At 36.7% G+C, this 22,247-nt stretch overlaps 1 protein-coding gene across 4 annotated transcripts; it reads right to left on the bottom strand.

Moving 5' to 3' along the window:
- Positions 1-6,311: 6,311 nt before the first annotated feature.
- On the bottom strand, positions 6,312-10,139 carry LOC306863988 (uncharacterized protein). 4 transcript variants are annotated; one of them, XM_079407630.1, is made up of 9 exons: positions 10,073-10,139; positions 9,862-9,964; positions 9,198-9,741; positions 7,532-7,665; positions 7,322-7,456; positions 7,154-7,178; positions 6,949-6,993; positions 6,781-6,862; positions 6,312-6,653 (listed from the first exon to the last, which is right to left on the bottom strand). In XM_079407630.1, the coding sequence occupies exons 4-9, from the start codon at positions 7,640-7,642 to the stop codon at positions 6,551-6,553; spliced, it is 501 nt and encodes a 166-aa protein (XP_079263756.1). In that variant the 5' UTR covers positions 7,643-7,665; positions 9,198-9,741; positions 9,862-9,964; positions 10,073-10,139; the 3' UTR covers positions 6,312-6,550. The 4 variants fall into 4 exon arrangements, with proteins under 4 accessions (XP_079263756.1, XP_079263757.1, XP_079263758.1 ...); XM_079407631.1 differs by having other exon boundaries at positions 9,926-9,964; positions 10,073-10,132; XM_079407632.1 differs by having other exon boundaries at positions 9,895-9,964; positions 10,073-10,131.
- Between the last annotated feature and the right edge of the window lie 12,108 nt (positions 10,140-22,247).

The raw sequence follows: 22,247 nt of genomic DNA, 5'->3' as shown, positions 1-22,247 counted from the left end.
ACAAATATTAAGAATATATTTATTAAATGTATAAAAATATTAATATTTTAATACATAATTATGTGAATATACTATTGCAACTTATAACCAATGGTCATGCTTCATTTCAAATCTGAGGATGATATCTAAAAAATTATGCGTTTATGAAGCCTATATTGTTAGACCATGTCAGGGGAGACTTTGGAGAAGTTTAAGATAAGGCTTATCAAATATTTTATTGCCCTTTTAACACCCATTTACACCCAAACACCCATTTACAGTCACAAAAAAACAAAAAACAAAAAAAAACAAAATCTGAAATAAAAAATAAGAATAAAAAAAAGAATAAAAAATATATTGTATGGAATAGAAAGCTCCTGCAGCAGGTGCATCAGAGTACAAGTTACATGACACATTTTATTTATATCATATTCCGGTAATGAATTCTGAACAACAATAATCTGGGGCCGTCCATGTGAAAGGGGTACAAAGAAAGATATGATAAAAAAAAGGAAAATTACAGTAGTTTACTTTACTATTTACAGTACTGTAGTGGCTAAATTGTGATTTTTTTTTACAGTAATGATTTGACTACTGTGATTTCAACTGTAATGCTTGGACTACTGTGATTTTTACGGTCTTACTGTAAACTTTACAATATTCTACTGTAAAAATCTTATACAGTAATGTTACTGTGAATCTACAGTAAATAACTGTAGATTTCACAGCCATTTTTTACAGTGTAATATGCACATATAGTTTAAAAATAGCAAGAGTTTAATAAAAATGTAAGGATAAGAATAAAAATTAAAATCCTGTAATTTAGAGTACTTTTCCTTTTCATTATTTCAACTGTATCTGACATATACCCCAGAAACATAGAGTGAATAAACAATTTTCATTTACATTTACTCATTTATCAGATGCTTGTATACAAACTGACAGGTTCATTTCAAAGCTAGATCAAGAAAGAAGTCAGAGTAGAAATAACACACAGAATATAATAATTGTTTGCTGTAAGTGCCTTGGGTTTGTAGGCTGCGGTTTGGTTCAGATGTCTTCAGTGAATCAGGAGCATCAGATAATTTGAGCAGCAGCTTCAGGATCCCTGAGAGAAACACATTCAGTTGTAGATGATTGTTGAAGATTCACAGAGCTAAAGATTCATGTACAGCAGATGAAGATCCATTCTCATCAGATCTGTGTGAAGGTCAAAACTTCATCCGCCTGTTTCACCGCTTCATTGCTCAAGTGATTCACTCCATTATATTTATTCAGTCAACAGTTATTCATTTATTTGAATGACTCTCGCTGCATTCAAAGAGCTCATTTGATTCATCCATTCAGTGGGAATCAAACTCATGAGCTTAGTGTTGTTTCTGTACAGGAATCACTCACCTGTTTCCTGAATCATCATCACGCTGACAGATGAACCTCCGAAAACATCTGACAACAGATTGAATCTGATTATAACATATTATTACATTCAGCACAGAGTTTGAGTTTATTCAGGCTGATAGATTCAGTAATCTAAATATGAAGGGAAATTCATGATTAAACAGAATGAGATTTAACAATTGAAATGATTCAAGATTGATCAGGACTCACCTGAAGTTTGTTTTATGCTTCATCAAACAGATCAAGAACATGATGAGGAGAACAATGATGAAAACAGCCAAAAGCCACCAGAACTGATCTATTAAAGTGATAAAAATGAAATCAGCTGATCAGCTGAACAACTGAATAAAGAACTGAACCAATGAAATCAGCTGATATCTGATCACGATGAAAAGAATATCAGGAAGCACAGCCACAGATGCTAATGTTTTACATTACTCACCTGGGTTTGGAGTCGCTGCAGTTTGATTCCTGGCTGAAAAACACATTCACAATCATCATGATTCACTTGAAGATTCACAGAAGATTCAGTTCAACACAGAGTTTGATCTCAATCAGGACACACTGATGAGTTTCTCTGTTTCTCTCACCTCTGAATGCGGTCTCCTGTCTGAACTGTGATATAAGAAAGATTCATTAGAGCAAAATTAATAATAATAAATTACTATTCAACAGATAAATGTTGAGAGAGATTGAGTTGATTTACTCTTGAAGAATCACAGATGATCTCATGAATCAGATTCACACAGAGAGACGTGACGAGACGATCAGACGAGACAGAAATAACAGGATCCATCAGTTTCTGAGGATCTGATGGATCTGCTAACAGACGCCCGTCCTGAACAAATTAAACACTATCAGATAGTTTGTGTGTGTGTGTGTGTGTGTGTGTCACTAATAGTGTAGTTTGAGGACAGAAACACACTCACCTGTGAATACCAGCTCTGCTCACAGTCAGGATTATTGGTGTAATTCAGTAAAACAGACAGAATCACGTACACAAACCCCGCTGGAGACTGAATCTCTGCACACGATACATTGATGTTGTTCATGATTCAATGCTGAAAAAAGGAAAATCATTTTAAATCACATAACAAACTACTGCATGTCGAGTGGTTTCCAATAATAAAAATGTAAAAAAACATTTACGTGTTTAATAAACTTTTTACACCTTAACAAACATTTACATGTCCATGGTAAAAGTATATTGACGTGCATTTTAAGCAGAAAAAAAGACTTAAATTTCACTCTGTTCTTCACACAAAAACATAATATTTAATCAAAACGATGTTATAAAATGCAACAATTAATTTTTTATATTTATGTAACAGCAGAGGGCGCCATTGTAATAACATAAATAACAGTGAATAGACCAGTTATACTGGTCAAATCTTTAAAAAGCTATTTCAAATTCGAATCGTATTTAATTGGACAGCAGAGAAGAGACTGTGTGTGAAACCAGCAAACACAGAGACACTCTCACAATGAACATTTCCTTACTCAAAATCTTCATCTTCACTCACAGTGAAGAGAACAGAGAGTGTTTTTCGTGCTGGCTGATGCAACTGAACACGGCTCTATTGGAGCAGAGTGAATGTATTCTAACGAGTCAGTAGAAACCCAACAGAGTTACACATCAAGCATCAGTCAATGACAGACTCTGCTTTGCTTTGATCTAGCTGCTACTTGAACAGTTTAACCTGATAACAATCATAAAAAAAGTTCACGCGGTCAAACTTAAACGCTTGTCATAATTAATTATAACTTTGGTTGTAATAAATGATGGCGACAGAATGATTTCTTCCCGAAACCTGCGGGACTGCAGCGCGCTCCTGTCCCTAAAACAGATGAAGCGCGTGCAGGTCTGTGTTTGTGTGTGCGCGAGCACGCGCTCATGCCGTGGATATACACTGGGGTTGATATACCGGTTTGTGTGAAATGCCGAGGATCACTGACCTCACTTAGCAGATAGCGGTAACTTCTTAGACAAAGAAAAACAAAAGGTGAAGTTATCTGTCCTCTGCTATAAACTGAAACAGGCAAAAGCGCGTCCCCGCTTAAAACCTAATTTAATACAACCAGAAACGGTTGTGTAAAACTATTGTTTATGCATGTCTCATTTAATATACACCGTGTCCACACGTTCGTGATGTAAAGAAGCAATTTCGCTATATGCAGAGAGAAACCGAGCGATGACGCTGTGAGCGGCGACTAATTTAATTATGAAAACACTTTGATAAAGTTAATGGCATTTAATAATAGTAGAATTGCAATAGAGTCAATAGTCAAATGAGTCAATAGAGTCACTCATGTTATTTGTCGTAATAAACATTTTACATTTGATCATGCCTTTCTTTTCCTGCAGAAAAGATTCCTAGAACTGTTTTGGCCACATAAAACTATAAAAGCGGTTCACTGTCAAACTGTGTTTAAACATGCATCTTATAGTAAATATATGTCTTACCTTTAGCTGGACGAATACTTGTGTGAGTGGAGCAGAAGCTGAATGAAATTCCTCTTGAACTGCTGGGTTAGGAAAGCACTTCCTCCAGCACTTTCTCAGGGAAACCCCTTCATACAAGCGGGGAGAGGCCAAACACAAACCCCAGGTGTATTCGACCAATGAGAGGAAGCGCTTATGAGGTTTTTACACAGTTTCAAGGGATGGAAATTCCTTTTTGTGAAAGCCGGATCGTTTGGTTTCCTCTCCATCAATTAAAACTGGCTCTATCGGCTCCAAAACAGCTCTTCATTTTTCTGGCTTTTATAATTCGGCCACATTAGCAATGTTTTGACCTTCTATTTGTGAAATCATTACATAATGTAAAAGCATAAAACACTATTACAGAATGCCGCTATCCATTTAAATCACTATTGTGTACTTTCGCTTTGGTTTGGTATCCCAGTATTTCGTTCGCAACAGTTGAAGCCCTGGCCGAGGCTTTGACTGAAACGCGTGAGATGTGATATAAATCTGACCTGAAGTTAAAACTATGCTGCTGCAGTAAACTGAAAGCGAGAATCACATTAAAGAGCAGGTTGATGCAGTACTTCAGCCTGCCTCATCTCATTTATTAACAATATATTACAATATAGGCTATATTTAAAGAAATTTTAAAAATAGAGAACACAGCATGCAGAACAAAGATATTGTGTACAACAAAATTAGCAATTACATAAAAGTATAGTCGAAATCGCTAATAGTGAGGTGAATTATTTTACTGCATGTAAAGCATAGCCTACTGAATATTGTATGGTAGGCTGTCATTATTCAGCATGCATAGTGTAAAAATACAGCAGTCCAACTGCAAAAGCCCAAGAGGTCAAAGAAAACTCAAAATATTTTGAGTGGTTGTGTGTTAATGGTGACAACTGTAGTTGTTAAACTTGTGCTGCTCATTTTTACTGTTTTCTAACACACAAGTTCACAAGTGCATCACAGTGCATGAAAAATGTCATGTACATATAGAGAGAGAGACTATTTCATCTCGTCTGTAGATGTCTTCTGGCATCACATAACACATCAAATTATTGCATTACTTTTATTCACATTATTGCATTACTTTTATTTCAAAAAGTATTTAAATGCTGTATGTTATTTGCATGTTTTAATGCGAAACAGAAGATGTGTAACCACAGTGATGATCACACACACAAGCCTATTGCACAAAATGACACTTACATAAATGATGACTGAAAATCTCTTTAACCACAGCTTACACTTGATCCTGTTCATAAATAGGTTGTAACTGACTTCATGTTTGTATGATTTCTATTTTTATCAGAGTATCTCTGACATACAATAGTTTCCCCCTTAGGTGTAAACCGTTTACTTTCCCTTCAGCAAAATATGATGAGTAATACTTTTCCTCAGCATTGTTCAAGGCTGTTCAAGAAAGACTCGATGATGAAATGCATGAAACCAAAAGTAACTTACAGATGTTTACCACACAAAAACAATGAAAACATATTTTACTCCATATACATGATGTTACCTGAATAAATGTCAAATGAATAAACTGAAAAATGAATAAATGTATAAACTTGTTTTAGACCACCAAAAATATGTCACTGTAATATGAAATTTAGATGGATTTGATCATAAATACAGCCACCACCAAATATACTTGTGTCTGTTTTACTTTATTTTACTTTACTTGCCCTTAAATATATACACCATATTTCTTGTAATTGTGTATTTGTGTCATTTCTTGAAGCTTTAATTGCAGGCAGTTTTTAACTGATTTCATGTAATCTGGACTACTTAAAAATAGTACTTGTGATTAGATTATATTCAGTTACTTTTTATTGATTACATTATTATTCACACTAGCAATAAATTACTCATTTATTGATTAACCTCAATTCTTTTTTTCATCTTTCAATGCCTTGTAGTTCCTTCACAAACCACAGTTTGAGAACAATTGACGTAATGCAACATTTAATGCACTTCATGTTGCTAAACACAAAGAATGGGATATATTTTCTTTCTCTTTTAATATCAGTATAGTACAATAATATCTTATTTCAGTCAATATAAGAAATGAGCTAGGTCAATTGTAATCAAAGTAGTCTGATTATACTGTTTAAAATGTGTAATGCAGTGTATTACGTAACTATTTTTTTGTCATGTAATTTGGAATCAGTGACAGATACAGTTTGTGAGTTATCTACCCAGCATTGATTGCAGCTAACTCTATTGATGGCTCCTCGTTACCAAGATTAAGGCTAATATGCTCATTTTTGTCTTTTGTTTGTCAATAAAACCAATAAATCTGGCACAAATCTTAAAATTTTCTCATAAAAAGTACGGGTCTTGTACTAGAGGACAAATTCATTGTGGAACCAATATGATGCCTCGCGCTCCACTCCTGCTCAGTTTTGATAATAAATTATTAAATTGTCATGTGAAGAACTGAGGAGAAAGACTTATTGACAAGCCATTTATCTACAGAGATTTGAATGACTGAATATCAACAGCTTCACAGAATCAATGCTTTAATGACTTTGAGCTCATAAGAGACACAAGACAGTTCAGATCAAGTCTATAAGAGTCAGCTTCATTAATAAAACAGACAGATTCAGATGAATGAGAATAAGATGAGAAGCTCAGATTGAAGCAATGAGTTTGAGTTAATGACTGTGGTGATGAAGATGATGCTGACGATGAAGATCATCCTCTGGACACGGAGCCGTTGATCTGCTCAGATTCAGATTGATTCAGTGAATCAGATTGATCTGATCTGAGCTTCATCTGGACTCCAGATTCAGGATCCCTGAGAGAAACACATTCAGATTCAGGAGATTCAGATTCAGAAAGTCTCAAATGAAATTTGAATGAATAAACTACTAATTTCATCACTAAATATGCCTTTGACACACAATTAAAGACTCGTGACTCACCTGAAGATCCTTTTCCGCAGCAAGAAACAGATCAAAACCAGAAGAACAATGAAGATCAGGACAGAAATCCACCACAACCGATCTACACGAGCAACAGCAGAATAAAATCATCTGCTGGACTGAATTAATGAACTATATATCATGCTGTCAATCATCAGCTGAACTCACGTGATTCTGGAGACTGAGTCGATCCGCTGACGGAGTCATTAAACGCTGAAAAACACATTCACAATCATCAGGATTCACTTCAGACACGCACGATTCAATTCAACACAGAGTTTGATCTCAAGCAGGACACACTGATTGAGTTTTACAGTGAATATTATATCTGTGCATCATAAACATCACACTGATACTGAAGTGTTTCTCTCACCTCTGAACATGGTGTCAAATCTGAACTGAAATGAAAGAAAGAAGCATTAGAGCAGCATTTATAATGTTCCTGGATGTTTAATTAATGTGAGTTTGTGTTTAATGCCCTGATAATCTGCAGCTCTAATGATTTAAAACATAACAGTAAAGAGAGATTGAGTGTATTTACTCCATCAGAATGGCAGATGATCTCATGATGAAGTTCATCCACACAGAGAGACGTGACGAGACGATCAGACGAGACAGAAATAACAGGAGCCATCAGTTTCTGAGGATCTGATGGATCTGCTAACAGACGCTTGTCCTGCTCCAAATCAAACAAAAAAGGTTCAAGAGTTCTGAGTGAATAATAGTGTAGTTTGATGACAGAAACACTCGCCTGTGAATACCAGCTCTGATCACAGTCAGGATTATTGGTGTGATTCAGTAATTCAGCATGAAGTCTGTATTCAGTCTCAATCGCTCCACACGTCATGTTGATGTTATACATGATTCGGCTCAAATGAAGAAAAGCTGTTTGAAATCACACAACAAATTATATTATTATGACATAGGCCTACTTATATGTTTTTTTTTTTTCTTCAATAAACATTTAACTATTTCTGGAAAAGGCCATTTAACACCATTCAGATTTTACAGTTCGGGTTCTTAAACAAAAATAAGCATCTAAAGATTTCTGGGACTTTTGTACAAAACATACCTGTGCAAACTAATAGCCTATAGTGTTTTTTTTTTTTTTTTTCATTAAATATATTTTTGCACATTTTGTATATTTTTGTATTGTGTTATTCCCTATGTAGGCTACTTCTTTTTATCATCTGTCTTGTCTCTTCGCTGTCGTTCTGTTGTGCTGTGGAGCATCTGTCACCGAAACGAATTCCTCGCATGTGTAAACATTCCTGCAATAAAGCTCTTGCTTCTTCTGATTCTGATTAAATACAGACTGCGCGGCAGCCAGGCGCAGAGATGCCGCTGAGACGCGGCCGCAGCACGGAGCTTCAGACACGACCTTCTTCTCTTCTTTAAACCTGATTTTACGCATTTTCCATGGCGATATTGTAAGAGATGCCGAGAGCGTATTATTGTAAGGCGACAGCGCATCCGCGTAAATGCGCGAGTGAATCTCTCGCCCGCAGCCGCAAGCGTTTTGATTTATTTATTTAAATTTATTGCTATAAGCGATCGCACGCACGCACACATACATTAATTAAAAATATATATGTAGTTTAGCGTTCTCTTATAAATTGGCTCTGCTCTCGCTTAGATATAGGCCTATACTTTCTTTCATCTCGCACATGAAAAAGAAAAAAAAAAATACTACAGTAATTTAGTAAATAGGCAGTGTTTTTGAACCATACTGTACTAAAGTATTCAAATTGATTTGTTGTGGTAATTCTAGAGTTGCTGTGGTAATATAACAACAAATTATTTGTTCCATTACCATACTAAGTTTTCTACAACTAGGGTATATTACAATACACTGCAGTTCACTGTAGTAAAAACTAAAGTATACTATAGTATTTATTACAGTTTATCAGTTCACTATAGTTAACACTATAGTATGCTCTAGCATTCATTAACAAAGTATAATACACACTATAATATGATACACTTTACTGCAGCATGCTTCAAAACAATATAGTATTTATTATGCATTGCTATAGTATTTTAAATAATATTTGAATGTTAGTACGTTTTTTACAGTTATACCTGTGCGTGTGTGAAGGTTATGAATGGTCCTTTAGAAAGCGGCGATCATGTTTTATACATTTCAATGATCTTTCTTCCTCTGTTAAGTTGCTAATATGCAAATATGTCATTCATCCCGGCGCTGACACCTTTTCCAAATATTGTGTGCCTGTGATAATAGGCTATGCATGCGTTATAAACCATGCTAATTAAAAATAAATAAATAAATAATAAATAACTAAAAAAAAAAAAAAAAAAACAATTAAAAAACGTTCACAATCAATAGACAACCGGTAACATGATCCAGCGTAATTAAACGAATAGTCCATTAAAATTAAATGTCAAAGCGTACTTACAGCGAATTAATCCTGGGTAAGAATAACTGAGGGAGCTTGATGACAGAAAGAAGTTCCTCTTGTTTGTTGTACATGCAGCGCAAGCTCATGATCATCTGCACAGAAGGGGCTCAGGCTTTACGCGTATCGCGCGCTGAGGGAGATTCCCGGCGGTGGTTTACGCTCCTGCTGTGGTTCAGTGACTGTAGAGGGCGCCGCTGTATTCTGTGCGGCTTGATCAAGACTACAGTACACAAGCAGCGTACATTCAGACTGTAAACCAAATCATATGTTCTCCAAACACTTCTTTTGAGTTTCTTCATGGTTTTATTTTCCCAAGTGAATCGCTCAGGAGACGAGAGCGTTGCTCACTTTAGTATTTCAGGCTCCTCTTTTCTGAGTTTCCTGTCAATTCTTCACAAACTTCAGCTTCACGCTTTTTAATTATGTCCATTTCCAGTCAAATCCATTCTCTTCTAGTTTAGTGTTTCCAGATGAGCTTTTCCCAGAAGCGTTTCTGCCCAGATCACTGGATCATCTGGACTGGATCTGATCGCTGACATCTCTGAAATTAAGAGACAGAAAATAAGGTTAAATACGTTTTTAAAAATAAGGCAAAGATAAAGATATTCAGAGGAATCAGCTTACTGTAATGAAAAAAAAAATACAAGTCAAATTAACTCACACGACAGGACAATCCAAACTAATTGTTTCTTACTGCTTCAACAGTGAATCAGACAGTTTCTCACCAGGAAGTGATTTAGTTCCCGCCGCCATTTTCACTGAATCTGATCACAACGATCACATGAAAAAAAGAAAACAAACACATTCAAAACATAAAAACCTCAACTGTGCATAAAGCACAGAAGTGCAGAAAATATATATATATATCTCACCAGGAGTCGAGCTGCTGTTCACCGTCGCAGCTTTACTTTCACTTTCGGTTCCGCGCGATCAAGCCTCATCGTCACGTGACCTGTAGAAGCGATTCTGGCAAACGTCATTGATAATAACTGTAAATAAAAATAAAAAAATAAATTGTTTTGTAGCTTTGAGCAAGAATGAGCTAAATTCTCTGAAACTAACGACATGAAACATTCATCAGAATTGATCTGAAAGACCAGATCAGAGTTTACAGCACCGCTCACTGAACACGAGAAACACCATATAAAGCTCAGAGACAGCAGACACAAGCAGAGAAGCATTACTGGAGTTTGGTCAATAAACTTCATTCATTCTGGCACTAATAATTTTTATATTTTTTATATTTCCCATGTTACAAAAACAGCATTCTGTTTGTGCTAGTCTGGATCCAACCCTTAAAAGATCTGAGATGACCAAACACCTGAGAAGAGATGATAGCAACCCCTCAGAGGACCTCAGAGGATGCCAACCCTCAGACAAAATACAGAATGACCTATAACTGAAATATATTAGGTTTCTACAGTGTGTGTGTGTGTGTGTGTGTGTGTGTGTGTGTGTGTGTGTGTGTAGATGGATAGATAGATATATTGTAGAAACTTAATTTCCTATAAAGCTGCTTTGCAACGATTATATCGTAAAAAGCGCTATACAAATAAACTTGAATTGAATTGAATTAATTTCTAATAACGGAGATGTAGCGCCTCCTGCCGGACACTCAGCGAATATAAACATCCAGAAAACCACATTACAGGGTCAGAAACGGCAGAAACATGTTTTTATTGTCAGGCATGAGAAAATCAGTGCCATTACAGTTACTGGCACATTGTTCCTCTGTCTCTTTGTAATTTTTATTTTTTTTTCCACCAAACACAGATTTAAGTGATTTTGTTCACCTCACGGGAATCACTGTGTTCAATCCCTATATAGACAGCTTCTTTCTGAAATGCTGACTATATATTCACTAGGTTTGAGAGCAGAAGATATTAGAAACAGGATCTGAGATCCTGCTGAATACACGTTAGCATGCAGCGGGACAAAAGAAGCACTTGTTGTCACTGTAGGGGGACAAAAGCTTCAGGTGTTACTTTCAACCCGACAGAAACTCCTGACATTTAAACCCGATTTACTTTTATACTGAAAAACTCTGAAAAGGCAAACTTCAGGGTGTGTTACAGAACTAAATAACCTGTAGATTGTTCACTGCTGTGAATGAAACGAGAAACACAACACAAGTTGAAAAAAAAAAATACTGCTTCCATAATTGACTTATTTCGGACCTAACCGTGCATGGGAAACAAGGATGAAATCATGCTTTGTTACTTTTGTCCAGTGTTACTTATGTCCCCGCTCTCCCCCAATTATGTAATTTAATTGTCATTTTGTCATGATAATATTATGGATTATATATCTGTGTGGTCCCCACTCCTTGAGGGCCCCAGTTACTTAGTTCCACTGTTACATCAAACTAGTGAAATACTACCTTGAATCATTTAATGCTGCATTGTTCAAACAATTATGTAAAACAGTGTGAATATGAAGAAATGAGACAGAGAGATCGGTCATGTATTTATTTTCACAATACATATCAATTCATAGCAGGGGTTCAGCTCTGAGTTTGAGTGCATAATGGTCCTGATCATCTGGACACGGAGCCGTTGATCTGCTCAGATTCAGACTGATTCAGCGAGTCAGATCTGAGCTGTGTTTGGACAGCAGGATCCCTGAGAGAAACACATTCATCAGAGCTTCTGTCTCAGCTGAGATTACATCATCATCCGTCTGTTTACATTCACACAGTCTGACATCGTCAGGTGATGCAGTAAAACTCAGTTCAAGCCGGTCTGTGGGTTTGATTCTCTCACCTCACACGCCCGGCGCTGCCCTGTGAAAACATATGCAAACAGATGGACACATTTCTGATAATTAAGAGAGATTTCATCATTTAGGCTGACTTTATAACAGTTTTTGTTTTTAACTGCTAAGAAATTTTAACCAATCAGAGACCCTTTTTAGCAGTGACACTTAAAATGGACTCCAGGTGGAGATCTAAACTTCCAGATCTTACCAGTCATCAAATAGTGTTAAAGGGCCAGTGCATGAAATTAAATGTTCAATGGATATCCAAAGACTTAATGATAGAAATGCATATTTGCTGAATGCTGGCGGTATATGAGAACGCATTAATAACAGAAAAGTAAATGCTATAACACTTTTTTTGTACATCGGTTACCTTCTAGTTCTTTCTAATATTTTATTAGAACAGTTAAACAATGGCAGTAAATGAATGAAGATGGATAATCTGATTATCCAAATGAATCTGAAACTCAGGTGTTCTTAGCGCTGTCAAAATAAAAGTCCCGCCTCTGACACATTGTCCACACAGAAAAACTTATCACCTGATAACTGAAGAAAACAACAACAACAAAAAAATCAAATTATTGGCGATACATCAGCCAAGCACAACTCGCGACTCACCTGAAGATCCTTTTCCGCATGAAACAGATCAAGATGATGAGGAGAACAATGACCAAAAGAGCAAACAACCACCACAACTGAGCTATAATAAATAAAGAAATATATCAACTGATATATGCAAGAAATAGACAACAATTAAATCTCAACTGAATTATAAATTATAATTTGTTTCTCTTTCACTAAACTTAGGAGTGTGTTTTAATTTAAAGCTGAACTCACGTGATTCTGGAGCTGGTGTCGGTCCGCTGATGGAGTCAGTCTCGTTCCACACTGAAAATCACATTCATAATCATCATGATTCACTTCAAACACTGAAGACGCTGTCAACAAAACAGTTACAATAACACGTCTCTGGACACTGCATGCCCTCGTGTTATCCCAAATCTGTGTGACTTTCATTGTGTGGACCAAAAACCTGAATTGTAGGGAAGACCGTGTGTGTTGTAACACAGGGTTAGTTGTAGCACGGTCAGTTTGACAAGTCAGAGAAGAACTGTGGTCATGTCATCAATATCATACGCGCCATTCACATTTTTAATGTTACAGAAGAAGTGGCTTGTGAATGTGAGCAACACTGTAGATTTTATGACCAAAAAAAAAAAAAGATTTTCAGGAAAGAAACCAATATTTTTCAATAAGATTATTTTTTGCCTAGCAATCATTGTGTTGTAGATACAATCTTTTGACTTACATAACCAAAAGTTGCTGTTTCTCTAGTCACACCGTGAACACACACCCAGAGCAGTGGGCTGCGGCGCCCGGGGAGCAGTTGGGGGTTCAGTGTCTTGCTCAAGAGCTCCTCAGTCGTGGTATTGAGGGTGGAGAGAGCGCTGGACATTCACATTCACACGCTCCACCTACATACGCTTTTTGTGCACATTTTTAGAATCTCTGCGCATCTTGACATTTCCATCCAGCATTCCAAAATTCACATAAAAATAGATGACAACACAGCTAGTGACTGAACCCTTATGTGACAGGAACACAGTACACACACACACACACACACACAGCAATTGTTTTTGTGCTAAATTTAAAAGGAATACAATGTTTTTGTCACTTTAAATGGTTCACTTTATTCAAAACTGGTTCTTTTTTTTTTGGTCTTCAATCAAGTTTTTGGATAAATTGGAAGTGTGGGTCTTATTTTAGCAACTTACTCCACACTGTTACATCTATCCCCAGCCTGTGTTACAGCTCACCCCAGTAGTGGGGTAGGTTGTAACAACGGGACTCTTTGTATTTGACATTAACTCACACAATCTGTGATTATGCAGTACACATCCAAGTGAGTTTTATTTGTAGTAGACAAATGTGACTACGATATATCAAAGTTTGAGAGATCTAGCACAAACAACCACTGAGTTACTGATGCTCAAACAAAAAGTGGCACTATCATCCCCGGTCTCCCCTACTTTTAAAGATCTGATTTTGTGTTTCACAGACGAAAGAAAGTCATACAGGTTTGGACTGACATAATGGAGATTTCTGTGTGAACTGTCTCTTTAAGGATCATCTGTGCATCACAAACATCATCACTGAGTTGAAGTGTTTCTCTCACCTTTGAAGACAGTCTCGTATCTGAACTGCAGTGAAAGAAAGAATCGTTAGATCATCATTTATAATGTGCATACATGTTTATTTGAGTAACGCAGTTTAAGTTCATAGTGTTTATTAATAAATAATCATCATTTACTCTGTCAGAATCACAGATGATCTCATGATTCAGATTCACACAGTGAGAAGTGAAGAGATGATCAGACGAGACAGACGTCACAGGATCAGTCAGTTTCTGAGGATCTGATGGATCGGCTATCAGACGCCCATCCTGAACAAATAAAACACCATCAGATCATGTGTGTGTGTGTGTATGGGTATGTGTATGTGTGTGTATGTGTGTGTATGTGTGTGTTTGTGTGTGTGTGCGTGTATGTGTGTGTGTATGTATGTGTGTGTGTATGTGTGTGTGTGTGTATGTATATGTATGTGTGTGTGTGTGTGTGTGTGTATGTGTGTGTGTGTGTATGTGTGTGTGTGTGTATGTGTGTGTTTGTGTGTGTGTGCGTGTATGTGTGTGTGTATGTATGTGTATGTGTATGTATATGTATGTGTGTGTGTGTGTGTGTGCGCGCGCGCTGGTGTAGTCTGATGACAGAAACACACTCACCTCTGAATACCAGCTCTGCTCACAGTCAGGACTGTAGTATTGATTGAGTCTATATGAGGTAACTCTGTACTCAAACCCGTCTGCAGTCTGGATCTCTTTACATGTCACATTGATGGTGTCCATGTTTCAAATCTCAAAAGAGAGGAAAAATTCAGAACAAATTATTGTGTTTCTTACTATGAATATTCAAATACATGAAGAAAAGTTCATTTAAAGCAGTGAAAATGCTGAAAGCTTAATTTCCTGTTTTATAGAAACTATAAAATACATAATTTCTTTGGAATAAATGGTGCAACTTTTTAACTGGACAAGATATAATAGAAACAACAGAACAATTAAATAGGCTGATTAATCATGTTATTTCTTGAAACGTATAATCCTTAACTGCGCAAACCTTGCTTGAATGCAGAGCACAAAAGCGCTTATGTATGCAACCTCACTCAATATAAAGTTACGGAAGCCCTGAACCACAAGAAAGAAAAACATTTTGTAACGAAGAAAAAAACAAGTTCTGGAGAGAGGAACAAAAAAAAAATCAGAGAGAGAGAAAAAACGCCTTCTATATTTTCCATGCGGTGGTTAAGTGCAAACACAGAAACACTGTCACCTCTGCTTGTGGTCTGAATCGAAGACAAAAGAGGAAGAAAAAGATGCTTACACAAACCCCACCGCGGTTCTCTTCTCTCCACATGTTACTGTGATGTTAGCATGAATATAAGTGGTGGCTTTTTAACGTGAACATTTGCTATATTTGTATAGCACTTTATACAACATATATTGTGTAATAGTCTTCAAAGTTTTAAACAGGATATAACAGAACCAATAATACAAACTCCAAACAATGAGGCAAAATCTACTTCTGTAGTGAAGCAGCTCGTTATTCAGATCAATTCAGCTCAGTGTTGGCTCAGATCAAGTTCATTTATTATATTTTTAAAAAAGTTAAAAACATGGGTGAATACGGTGTTATTGAAGTGTGACTGAAAGCAATGAAAATGTAATCTCATTTCATCTCATCTCATCTCATTCTGAAAAAAAAGGTGATGTCTATAAAATACCATGTTCCTCAGACGAAGTTTTCGCATTGTTTCAAATTTAGCAGCTTCTTTACACACATTATCGATTAAAAAGCCTGGGTTGTATCAGAGTTAAATAATGACTGATTTAATTCAACCACATTTTTCCAAAATATTTCACATTTGATGATTCCCTTTCCCTGCAAGACGTTTATAAACTTACTAATCATGAACAATGCAATGAAAGTATTTCATACCTTAATCGGTTCCTCGGTTAAAATGGCCCGATTGATGTGAGAGCTGATGCTGAGTGAAACTCTTCAGAAGAGAGCGTGATAAGCGCCTGTGAAGAGCGCGGTGTCGCCCACTCGTCACCTGATATCATACAGTAATCTGCGTCGCTGCCAACAATCCTGCGGTGGACATCCAACCCCGCCCACATCCAAGTGTGGCATCTTAAGCCACGCCCACACCAATGCAGCCACGGCCAAGTCAAACCGTTACGTCAGAAACCACGCCCTGTCATATACGTCACCTCTTGTGATTCCCTGTACTGGGGAAACCCGGAAGTAATGTTTTTAATATGGCTAGTGTTTTTAATATGTCACGTGAGTATAGTAGGCCTACATGTTAGGTGACATTACCTATCATGTCTGATGTCATATATAATATGTCTAATGTTCGTAGCTGATTCGTCATCACAACAGCCTGTAAAACACTTGCATTGGTTGATTAAATCAGGCAAATTATAATAAAAAACCTCTACACCTTACCTTATTCATATATGTAATGAGATAAATTCTCATTTATTACTATCGATTTTAAACTACCTATGACACCTATTAGATTTATCAAATTTAAAGGGGATAATTAGATTTTGTTATTGTAAAAGTCACAGCACATTGTTATAATTTATAATTGTCATTTAATTTATCCACTTATCCACTTATCGTCAGCTGTTAATATTTGAGTGATAGGATTGACAGCTCTCATGCAGTAGGATACACACACATACGCTAAATAGAGATAGCTTGCTTTGATGGATTATAACGAGTAACATGGCATTGATATTCAGGCCTTGTTCATCAACAAAACTTCATATGAAGTGCGTCCAGGTCCTCCACATATTTAAAGATGAATAAACAGGCATCCCTTGCTTCATTAGGTATTTTTTATTTATTATTTTACTAAAATAATTCAGTTTAAAATTTTACAAAAAATATATGTTCTATAAGAGATATATTCCAGCAATCATAAATGAACAGCTGAATGATCAGATAAACAGTTCTTGAGATGCAGTACACCTTGTTAAGATTATTCACAGAAACATGGCATGAACTTTCAGGCCTTGTTCAGCAAAACAGTTTGATATGAATGTGTCCAGTTCCTCCGGATACTCAAACAATCAGAATGTTATATTGTACAGATGTGCTACATACACATTATGCAAGGGAATGTGGATATATGTGTGATATATTAAATAAAACATATGTATAATAAATATAAGTATGGATAGTAGGGTATTGCACGTTTTATTGCACAGTGGGGAGAACATTTAACTGTTTGTGAGGTAGATATGACCTGAGGGAAGAAACTGTTCCTGTGTCTGGTCGTTCTGGTGCTCAGAGCTCTGTAGCGTCGACCAGATGGTAACAGTTCAAAGAGGTTGTGTGCTGGATGTGAGGGGTCCAGAGTGATTTTACCAGCCCTTTTGCTCACTCTGGATAAGTACAGTTCTTGGAGAGTGGGGAGGGTTGTACCAATGATTCGCTCAGCAGTCCGGACTACCCTCCGTAGTCTTCTGAGGTCAGATTTGGTAGCTGAGCTGAACCAGACAGTTATAGAAGTGCAGAGGATGGATTCAATGATGGCAGAGTAGAACTGTTTCAGCAGCTCCTGTGGCAGGTTGAACTTCCTCAGCTGGCGAAGGAAGTACAACCTCTGCTGGGCCTTCCTGACAATAGAGTCAATGTGAATATCCCACTTCAGGTCCTGGGAGATGAATAAAGAGACATCTCTTGCTTCATCCGATTCGACCCCAGGTAGTCTTTGATGGCATTTTGTTGATTTTGACTGTCCATCTGGAGTAATGCAGGTCCTTTCACCTCCCCACAGAATAACTGACAGTGACTCTGTCTCCAGCACAACACTGGGCCAATGTCTCTTACAAACTTCTACTTTATGTCCTCTTGGCACTCCTGTTAAAAATACAGAATACGTGTGTGTTGGTCCACTAAATATTTGTCATACTAAATAGTATTTTCCTCATCATTTTCCATACAAGAATATTTATGATTTTAAACCACAAACATCAATCACTACAGTATCTAGAGAAATACTCCCAGCATACCTCCAGACCTTTCTGTACTGATGAAACTGCAGCAGGAGCCCCTCGTCCCGGCAGAACTGCTCTGCATCAGGCTAGAAACAAACATGCGCAGAATGCTGTAAAACATGACAAACAAACATTGACAATCATTTTGTGATCTTTCCATTCATATAGAATGATACAAAGATAATTTGTCACAAATTATCTTTGAAGGGATGAATTGAGTTATGTTGAAGGGATGAAGTGTGTGTGTATGAGTCAGTGAGATGAGTGTTTATACCCAACCCTACACCTAAACTTAGCCCTCACAGGAGAGTTTGTGCATTTTTAGATTTTCAAAAAAAAACACAATTTAGTATGTTTTTTAAGCCTTTTGAATTACGGGGACATAGGCAGTGTCCTCATAAACCACCTTCATATTGTAATACCTCTGTCATACCCATGTCATTATACACATTTGTGTCCTCATAAACCACATAAACATGTACACACACACACACACACACACACACACACTCACACACCATCTCTTTGGACAATAAAAGAAGTTGAGAACAAGTCTGTTCAGTTGTTTTTATTTATAAAAAGAGAGATGAGTTGTCCAGGCGCTTGTTCAGTGCCATTTTTAGGTCATCCACTTGTGTTGGGACACCGCTTTCCCATCGCTTACGTTTTTTCATGGTTTTAAATGGATTAGAAGTATCAATGAATGTCTGGCTGCCATTCATGTGGGATTTATATATTACTTTTTTTTTCAAAGTTTAAAAAAAAAGGTACAAAGGCTGTCACTGGAGAGGTAACTTTTCAAAAGGTAGCCCTACACTTTTGTTCATTTCCACCTACTAATATGTAGGCCTACTTTTAGGCTTTATGTTCAAAGAATATATTTTGAAAAGGCACCAAATATGAACAGATTGATAAAGCGTCTCAGTCTCAGTCTCTACCTTCTTGAGCCTCTGGGACTGAAATCATTCGACAAAATTAAGATTTCATTGTGTCGCTGAGAGCAAGATTGAGCAGATATTGCTTCACTAAACTGAACACACCCGGCAGACACAGAGACACGTTACTCATGAGAGTGTTTCTCCAAGAAACCTTATTAATCTCTCAGATTGATGCTGTATAGTAATGGTCACGTGATCAGACAGATACTGAGGCTTTATGAATGAAAGCGTTTCACTTCTTCAGTTTGAATGAAGATTTGGCGCCATCTGCTGGAAACAAACACCAACATCAAGACTGAGAAACTTCAAGCAATAAAACAATCCTGCCAATAAAATACATTTGCTATTAATAGAATTGATCACAGAATTAACTTTGAGTCACTAGTTCTGCCTCCAAGCATAAAGCTTCATCGCTCCCTACATAGACAGCTCAGCTCTGACTCGTTTATTAATATGAGAATCATCTGTGATCCACTCACACAAACAACCTTCATTCACTGAATACAACATCACAAATCAGACTGAATGAACCGCTCAGTTTTATCTGGAAACAAGGGACTGTGAGGCTCAGTCAAGTCAGCTTTATACAATACAAAGAAGCTTCACAGTAATTAAATTATGAAAATATGATAAATACCTTTATGTCATGCAGAGTTGTGCTATAATGTTAGATGTAAATTATGCTATAAATGTGTTTTTAAAGAGTAAAACAGCAGTTTTAAACAACATGACGCAACAAGAGTAAAAAGACAGCAGGTTTTTTTTTTTTTTTTTACTTAACAGTTCAGAAAAGTTACTTTAGGGTTGAAAATGCCTTATTTATCATGTAATGCATGTAGTATGAGCAAATGGCTAATGCATGCAGAAGTGTAACAAATCACCGCTCTCTGACCCCGAGTTTGAGTCCATAGCAAAATGTCCTGAGATGCTGATTCAATCCGTCAGATGAAGATCATCCTCTAAACATGGAGCTGTTTATCTGCTTGGATTCAGATTCATTCAGTGAAAGAGGATCATCTGATCTGAAGCTGAAGAGAATCACATTCATCTGAACATGAAGAATCACAGAGCTGAAGATTCATTTCAATTTGAAGACTCATAGAGCTTTAGTCTCATCTGTTTGTTCAAACATCATTTGTCTGTTTTAGCTCTTAAATGTGCTTCAGTCAAACTCAGTTCAAGTCACTCACCTGTTTTCTGGATCCTCACACTGACAGATACGCATCTCTGCTGTCAGAAAACATCTGAACACAGACTGATAAATATTACATATTTTAGTCTTCAAAGAATTTCATGTATTCAGAGAGATTGAATAGTTTAGGTCAGGCATGTTCTATTAAAAAGTGCAGATTTACAGATTTGTAGCAATAAAACAAGCATATTGTGTTGATTTCTCACAACCACATTAACTTTGGGCTGGATCATATTTTAGTTTGCATGACTCTTTCTGACACAACTAAACCTTCATGACTCACCTTGAGATCCTTTTACGCAGCAAGAAACAGATCAAGATGATGATGATGATGAAGAGAGCACACAGCCACCACAGCTGATCTAAACAAGTGATCAAATATAATCAGCTGATCTATAATGATTAATCAATATTAGAAAGAGGTTTAAAGCTATGAATGTTGTACCTGAGAGCTGGAGAGATTCATTCAGACCATCTTTAAAAACATACAGTGATCATAAATACGAGTGAATATGAGAGAAAAGACTGGAAGTGGATTGAGTGTGAATCAGATCTGCAGTGTTTTATTAGACGTTTATCAGCTGAAACTCACCTGGGTTTGGAGTCGCTGCAGTTTGATTCCTCGCTGAAAAACACATTCACAATCATCATGATTCACTTGAAGATTCACAGAAGATCCAGTTCAACACAGAGTTTGATCTCAATCAGGACACACTGATGAGTTTCTCTGTTTCTCTCACCTCTGAATGCGGTCACATGACTGAAATGAAAGAAGCATTAGAGCAGAATGTTAGAGCAGCATTTATAATTTAATATTCCAGTCTGAACTGTGATAAGAAAGATGCATTAGAGTAAAATTAATAATAATAAATTACTATTAAACAGATGAATGTTGAGAGAGATTGAGTTGATTTACTCCAGCAGAATCACAGATGATCTCATGAATCAGATTCACACAGAGAGACGTGACGAGACGATCAGACGAGACAGAAATAACAGGATCAATCAGTTTCTGAGGATCTGATGGAACTGCTATCAGTCGCCCGTCCTGAACAAATACAACACCGTCAGATCATGTGTGTGTTTGTGTGTGTGTGTGCGTGTTTGTGAATAATCCTGTCTGTCTGTCTCACCTGTGAATACCAGCTCTGCTCACAGTCAGGATTATTGGTGTGATTCAGTAAAACAGACAGAATCACGTACACAAACCCCGCTGGAGTCTGAATCTCTGCACACGATACATTGATGATGTCCATGATTCAATGCTGAAAAAAACAAACAAACAAACCCCAGAACAAATTGTTGCAGTAAATAAATTTTGTATAAAACATTTCATAGAGCAGATATTCACACATTTGTGGAAAATCTGTATGGATGTGCATTTAAAGCAGCAGAAATGTCAAGAACCTCTTATTTAATTTAGAATTTCTAAATCATTTTAAATGATCAAAAAAACGTGATGTTATAAGTCAGGGTAAATCTGGAAAATCTGGTAAAATCATAACAAAAAGGCATTTACAAATTACTATTTGTGTTACAAGAAACTTTCACTTCACATGCAATGTACAAATAGGCCTACATTCCTAAAATAAAATGTTAGTTAAAGTTTTCTTTCGAATGCAGCTTTTTAATTGGACATTATAAACACCTTTTCCCCCCTTTATTTTATAATACATTTAGTAATTATATATAGCGTCACACAGACACAGGTAAATACAGCTGGAGAAGCGACGGAAATATGTCGACACAATATCAAAGACATAAATCAATGCGTAGGCTATCAGCAAGAAAGCTAGTGAATCACATATATTACACTGTACTGTACGACTCTTCAGTTCTTCACTTCATTGACTGCGCTGTGAATGGAGCTGCTTCACCGCGCTTCAGCCGCGACTTCCCACGAGACTATCACAGCCTAGTTCAGTCGAGTGTGATCAGTCACTGAGATGAATGCTTTGACAAATCAGACATAAAACATTTTGACGATCAAACTGTATATGTATGCATATCTCATACCTTAAACA

This window comes from Barbus barbus (assembly GCF_936440315.1).
Source record: "Barbus barbus genome assembly, chromosome: 4".
Classification (NCBI taxonomy): domain Eukaryota; kingdom Metazoa; phylum Chordata; class Actinopteri; order Cypriniformes; family Cyprinidae; genus Barbus; species Barbus barbus.
This window is presented reverse-complemented; position numbering and strand designations above follow the sequence as displayed.

Excerpts from the sequence above, each read along its gene's own strand:
- LOC306863988 (XM_079407630.1), bottom strand. The coding sequence starts at position 7,642 with ATGTATAACATCAACATGACGTGTGGAGCGATTGAGACTGAATACAGA. Across the intron at positions 7,457-7,531 it reads ATCAGAGCTGGTATTCACAG|GACAAGCGTCTGTTAGCAGA; the intron begins GCGAGTGTTTCT and ends GATTTGGAGCAG. Across the intron at positions 6,863-6,948 it reads GACTCAGTCTCCAGAATCAC|ATCGGTTGTGGTGGATTTCT; the intron begins GTGAGTTCAGCT and ends TTGCTCGTGTAG.